The 6,024-nt window shown below is 53.8% G+C and overlaps 3 protein-coding genes across 3 annotated transcripts in view; 1 reads left to right on the forward strand and 2 right to left on the reverse strand.

Moving 5' to 3' along the window:
* Window positions 1–51: 51 nt before the first annotated feature.
* On the reverse strand, window positions 52–1,678 carry BDV17DRAFT_300811 (uncharacterized protein; the record flags this gene model as incomplete). Its single annotated transcript, XM_073764131.1, has 5 exons — window positions 52–603; window positions 670–783; window positions 872–1,106; window positions 1,192–1,418; window positions 1,541–1,678. 5 exons carry the CDS (start codon window positions 1,676–1,678, stop codon window positions 52–54), a joined length of 1,266 nt encoding a protein of 421 aa, XP_073611559.1.
* A 1,265-nt stretch (window positions 1,679–2,943) lies between these two features.
* BDV17DRAFT_273693 (flavin-binding monooxygenase-like protein) lies at window positions 2,944–5,035 on the forward strand. Its single transcript, XM_073759039.1, has one exon. The coding sequence runs from the start codon at window positions 3,143–3,145 to the stop codon at window positions 4,892–4,894; it is 1,752 nt and encodes a 583-aa protein (XP_073611560.1). The 5' UTR covers window positions 2,944–3,142; the 3' UTR covers window positions 4,895–5,035.
* Window positions 5,036–5,198: 163 nt separating this feature from the next.
* Window positions 5,199–6,024, reverse strand: part of BDV17DRAFT_300812 (uncharacterized protein) — a gene marked incomplete at its 3' end in the record, with an annotated part of 1,680 nt that continues 854 nt past the window's right edge. The window contains exons 2-3 of the mRNA XM_073764132.1: window positions 5,720–5,890; window positions 5,199–5,639 (exon numbers count right to left, since the gene is read on the reverse strand). Coding sequence (XP_073611561.1) covers window positions 5,199–5,639; window positions 5,720–5,890 — 612 coding nt within the window. The remainder of the gene's footprint in view (window positions 5,640–5,719; window positions 5,891–6,024) is intronic.

The following is a 6,024-nucleotide window of genomic DNA, read 5'->3' on the forward strand; positions in this document are numbered from 1 at the left end:
AAAAAAAAATAGGAAACCCAAAAGAGCGACGGATTCAAAACACTCAGACCATCACCGCTCCCTCCTCTCAACAATCGTCTCCCTAACAACCTTAATTCCCAACCTCGCCGCATTCTCATCACTCCCCCGTCCACTGGTAACCATTGCCCCAAGCCCCTTAACATCCCTCCCCTCAAAAATATCCATACTCCCCTCCCTTCTCAGCGCCGTGCTCAGCGGCGGCGATCCCGAAGCCGACGCAGGCGCAGACCCCTTATCCAGAATCCTCATTTCATCGCCCTCCTCCTCATTTATTCCAGATCCCTTCAACGTCGTCCCCTCATCGTGCCACTGCGTCTCCGGGATTGAAAGCGGGTGTCGGAAGCGTCGCTTCTTCGAGTGCACGGAGATAGTCCGGACTTTGCCCTCGTCGCCGTCTGTGAGGGGGTATGATTGGGAGTGGCTTCGTCCGGTCTTCGAGACGTGCGTGGTCATGTAGATTCCGGCGCGGCGGAGACAGCGGCGCAGGAAGGGGTAGACCATTGGGGCATTGCCGATTATTACGGCGACGAAGGTTTCGCGGCATGCCCAGCTTCCGGCTTGGGAGGCGCCGTTTGCGCCGGCCTTTGAACATATATTGGTTAGATTGTGTATTCTGGGGGGTATGGGAGGGGAGGAGAGGAGACGTACAGTGACGATCAACACGCAGCGGAGGATACCAGCGGCCATGACGAAGGTCCCGCCTGAGAAGAGGACAAGCAGTTCGAGTTTCTCGCGGAGGGGGAGGCGCGCTTTGAATAGGATCTAGTTATCAAATCATCATTGTCAGCCCATCCTGTTTATTCCCCCAAATCTACCACCGCCTGAGAAGGCATAGATGGACGGGACATACCGGCGTCGGAATAGTAATAAGATAAATATCCGTCGCAACATTCAACGTAACCGTAACATAGACATCAATCTTGGACACGGCAGGCTGGCAGTAATTGCCCGGGTCGGGATAAATCTGCCAGTTCTTGTGCATGGGGTGGCACCCGAACAGAATGGAGCAAATCACAGCGATATAGGTGGCGCCGATGAGGAAGTAGGCGATTTGCACGCGGATTTTCATGTTGACGAGGCCGGCTCTGTCCCAATTACAGTCATCATTAGCATACATGTACCAAGAGGAAACGGAAGAATGGTGATGGATGTGGTGGAGGGTCAACTCACGTCAACCGCGAGTAAAAAACCGCCATGCAAGCCTTCAGCAGCCACAACAGCGTCGTATAAAGCGACCAGCCCAGGACCTGCGTCTTGGAGCCGCCCACGCGCAGGGCATACTCGTGGGAAGACGGGTCGAGCTCCTTGCGCTGGGCGTCGGTCATGGAGTTATTGGCGAGGCCCATCCACCACGCGCCGACGCAGTATGCGGCGCCTGTTTCGAGGCCGTAGACTACCTGGATAATGCATTTCGGTTAGTATTTCCCTGTCAGTGAGCCGTGACGGGACGCGAGGCCAGGTGAAGGCTTGGAAGTAAGGGAAAGACGGGTAGGCACTGCAAGGGGCATGAGGCACGTACCCCGGCCAGCGGCATGAGGTAGTCATCCAGCTGGAAATTCTTGAATCCGGCAATGGACCATCTCGCCACGACGCGGAGAGCGATCGCCACGATGGCGATGGCTAGGAGAGTAAAGGCTTCGACTTCGAATTGAGCCATGGTGTGTTCCGGGAGATTAACGAGAGGGTATGGACATGGAGAAGTAATGAACGGGAGGAGTACGATCTCGAACAGGTGGAAGTCTAGCAGGCCAGCAGTTTACGATATATCATTATTATTTCTTGGGTAGGGCAGTCGCAGTCTCCTGCTATTTACGGAACCCAACTCCAATGAATGCTCCATAGGGACTGACTGACTGTGAAACGAGTCAACACCAACCCGGACAGATGGATACGTTGAAAATGATGCATCCGAAAGCAGGTCCGTTGTGAGCCGTGTATACAGAATATCCGCCGATATTCATTAGCGCAGACGGCAGGATGAATAGAAACGGGGCTGTCATGATTGTCATCGATCAGCGGTGGGCCTGCAGCCTTGACTGACAGTTCGCACTCCAGTTGGCAATGGCAAACCATGTTTTTCGCCGCGGCGCGGAACGGCGGAACCAGAACCAGAATTTTCTAGTTTCTATATTAGAATGGAGTCTGAGGACCCCCAGTTACGAGGAGCCGGGTTTGCCGTCTAAAGCCTACAACTCACAACCTTATACCCCATGTCCAAACCCTACCCCAAACCCAATTACTCTGTTCACAAATCACACCCAACTCCAATAGCAGGCCTATCAATGACACCTCACAAACACAAATGTGACCGTCCAGACACTAACAGTCACACTGCAGCACTTGCAGCCCGTCAACCGCCACGGCAGTTAATCTCCGGTTCCCCGCCAGTCTCTGTCTTGCCTGCAGCCACCAGGTCCACTGCTAAGCTCGGCTGGGTGAAACGCCGGTCCTTAGTTCAACCCACAACCCCCTCCAAGTGGGCGGCCGTTGTGCCGTACGGATGGCGTCTTGCTGTTTCGGTATAGTCTAGTTCCGTGCAGGGTTTGAGCGGGAGGCACTTGGTCTTGAACGGTCGCTAGTTGCGAGTGAGAGTCGCGACCGAGGTCGAGGCCGGTTCTTATGTAGCCTTGTTCTTAGTCTCGAATTTGATCCGACTCTTGAAGTGAGTGCAAGTGTGCGCGAAGTTTTCATGAACCGCCCAGCTCGAGCCAAGAGATCGCACTCTGCAGCTGCGAGATTCGTACTTATATCACACCCAATCGCCGTCCAGCCTCTGTTCAAGGGTTCCCTGACCTGTTCACTTTTCTGTTTCAACGCTCGCTACGTGTCCGAATTCTCCGACAATTTGCCCCTCTTCTCTGCCTGGCGCAATTGATTCTTCAGCTGCCATGGAGGAACTCGACCTCCTCATCATCGGCGCTGGTACCCACCCCCACCACCCCAACTTCCTCGTTTTAAACCACTCTAACAAACCTGTTATCTAGGCTGGTCCGGTCTCGCCGCCTTAAAAACCCAGTACGAGATCTCTCCCACCTCCAAAATATGTCTCCTCGAAGCCGCCTCCTCCGTCGGCGGCGTCTGGGCCAAACACCGGCTCTGGGAGGGGCTCAAGAGCAACAACATGCGCGGGACGTACGAGTACTCCGATTTCCCCATGGACGATAGCTTCGGCGTTAAAGATGGCGAACATATACCGGGCGATGTGGTGCAACGGTACCTGCAGAGCTACGCGGAGCATTTTGGGGTGTTGGGGTTTGTGAGGTGTCATTCGAGGGTTGAGACGATTCAACATGTTGAGGAGGGGAATGGGGAGGGGGATTTTAAGTGGAAGGTGACATATGTCAACACTTCTGAAGGGGGGAGTGAAGGGGAGGAGGTGAAGGTGCACGCGCGCAAACTCATCCTCGCGACGGGGATAACCTCCCAGCCGTACCTCCCACACATCAACGGGCAAGAGTCCTTCGACCGCCCGCTCTTCCACACAGTCGATATGCCCAGGCATCACGAGTCCGTGTTGCGAAACCCCGAGAACAGAATCGTCGTGTTAGGCGGTACAAAATCCGCCTGGGACGCCGTATACACAGCCGCGACGGCCGGCGCGCGCGTCGACTGGATCATCCGCGACAACGGCCACGGGCCGTGCTGGATGGCGCCGCCGTATGTGACGCCGCTACACAAGTGGCTTGAGAAGCTCGTGACGACTCGCTTCCTAACGTGGTTCAGCCCGTGTATATGGGCAGACCCAGGCGCCGAAGGCGCCGGTGCAAAGATGCGCAGCTTCCTACACGGGACATGGATGGGTCGGAAAATCGTCGATGGGTTCTGGTCTGTGCTGGGGAACGACGTGGTCTCGTTGAATAAATTCGATTCGCACCCGGAACTGAAGAAGCTCCAGCCTTGGATCTCGCCGTTTTGGGTGGCGAGTGGGTTGTCGATTTTGAATTATCCGACGAACTTCTTTGATCTTGTTACGGAGGGGAAAGTCAGGATTCATATCGATCATATTGAGACTCTGGGAGAGGGAGGCACAATCCACCTCGCCAACTCCTCTGAACCACTCACCGACATCTCAGCTCTCGTCTGCGCAACGGGCTGGACACCAACACCCTCAATCAAATTCTCTCCATCCACCCTCCCCTCCCAACTAGGCTTCCCTAACGCGCCAGACCCCCTCCCCTCCTCTCTTGTCAGCGCAGCAGACAACGAAATCCTATCTCGCTTCCCGCGCCTCAAAGACCGACCATCACACGACTCCCCCTCGACATACGAGCCCCTCGCCGCAGACGCGCAAACAGAGAGTCAAAGTCTGCACCCCTATCGTCTAACCCGCTTCATGGTCCCCGCATCAACAAACCTCGCGCGCGAACGAAGTATCGCGTTCATGGGCGTTGCGATGACAATCAACACCCCGCTCCTTGCCCAAACCCAAGCACTCTGGATATCCGCCTTCTTCTCGGGCAAACTATCCCTCAACGACATCACGAGGGAGAAGTGTCCCAAGGATCTCATTCCTCTCTTGCAGAAGATATCTGCGATTTCCTCTTTTTCTTCCCCAAATGCAGCCGAAGTCCAAGCTGAAGACCAAGCCGAATCCGAAGCAAATACCCTCTACGAAACAGCCCTGCACACGCAATTCGGCATCTATCGGTACCCCGGCGGTCTTGGTCGTCGCAACCCGGACTTTGTCTTCGATGCGATTCCGTATGTTGATGTTTTGTTGAGAGATCTTGGGTTGAGGGGGGCGAGGAAGGAGGGGAAGGGGTTGGGGGCTTATTTTGAGCCGTATGGGGTTGAGGATTATAGGGGGTTTGTTGGGGAGTGGATTGGGATGGAGAAGAAGAATGAGTTGGGTGATGAGAAGAAGGAGGTATAAGAGAAAAAGAAAAGAATGGTAGGGAGTTAGGTGGTTGTTAGTTTTGGCCTTGGTTTTGTTGCTCTTCGAAATTACTCCCATTCTAATAATAATATCAGGCAGCAAGGGAATTTTTTACATAATTTGATACTGACACTGATATTAGGCCTGTCACTTACTATTTGTTGCTTCTACCTAACCTGACCTGACAACGATCTACCAAACCAAAGTAGATCCCATCCAACCCCACCAACCCTCTTCCCAGATCTCCCAATCCCAATCCCAGGCCCAACACCACCAGACTCAAAAAGCCAAAGTGAAGTAATTAATACTCAAACCTCTCAAAAATCGCAACCCCCTCCTCATCAACCCCCTCAACCAACCCCCTAGCTCTTCCATTCCACCTTGTATGTCCCCGCCCAGTAGAAACCCACCCTAATCCCTCAGCCTCACCTTCACCCATCCCAGCAAGCTCATTATCATCCGCAACACTAACCGCCGCCCCCGGAAACGCAATCTGGAAACCACTGACGAGCCCGCCCTCCGTCTGTTCTGTCCCCGGGGTTATAGTCAGCGAGCCCGTGTCGCAGCCTGCGGAGATTGTTTCGCCGTCGCGGGCTAGGAAAGATGATACGATTGTGGTCTCCGGGTCGGCGTTGGCGCCGGCAGGAGCGTAGCTTAGCCAGAGGAGGGAATATAGTCCTAGATGGGCGCGGCCGCGGTGGAGGGTTCCGACGCTTGAGGTGAAGGGGCGGGTGCTCCAGACCTGTCACCACAGTGTTAGCTTGGAACTGTTTTGGTCTTTGGGAGGGAATTGGAGGGGAAGGACGGATGGAAGGGACGTACCTTATCATGGTATCCATAGCCCTCAAAAGCCAGCCTCTCCCCGTTAACAGTGACGTCCACGCGTGCCATCGCGTCCGGCATCACGCCTACCCAACCTAGCCCTGCGTTGCCGAGTGCGAGGGCGTTGCTGAAGTTTGTTGGGGTTGAGCAGAGGGTATGTGGTTCTGTGACCTACACAACAACACAAACCATCCATTAGCACAAACCCAATCAAAAAAAAAAAAAAAAAAAAAAAAAAAAAAAAAAAAAAAAAAAAAAAAAAAAAAAAAAAAAAAAAAAAAAAAAAAAAAAAAAAAAAAAAAAAA

This window comes from Aspergillus undulatus (assembly GCF_047715775.1).
Source record: "Aspergillus undulatus strain CBS 261.88 unplaced genomic scaffold BDV17scaffold_63, whole genome shotgun sequence".
In the NCBI taxonomy this organism is placed as follows: domain Eukaryota; kingdom Fungi; phylum Ascomycota; class Eurotiomycetes; order Eurotiales; family Aspergillaceae; genus Aspergillus; species Aspergillus undulatus.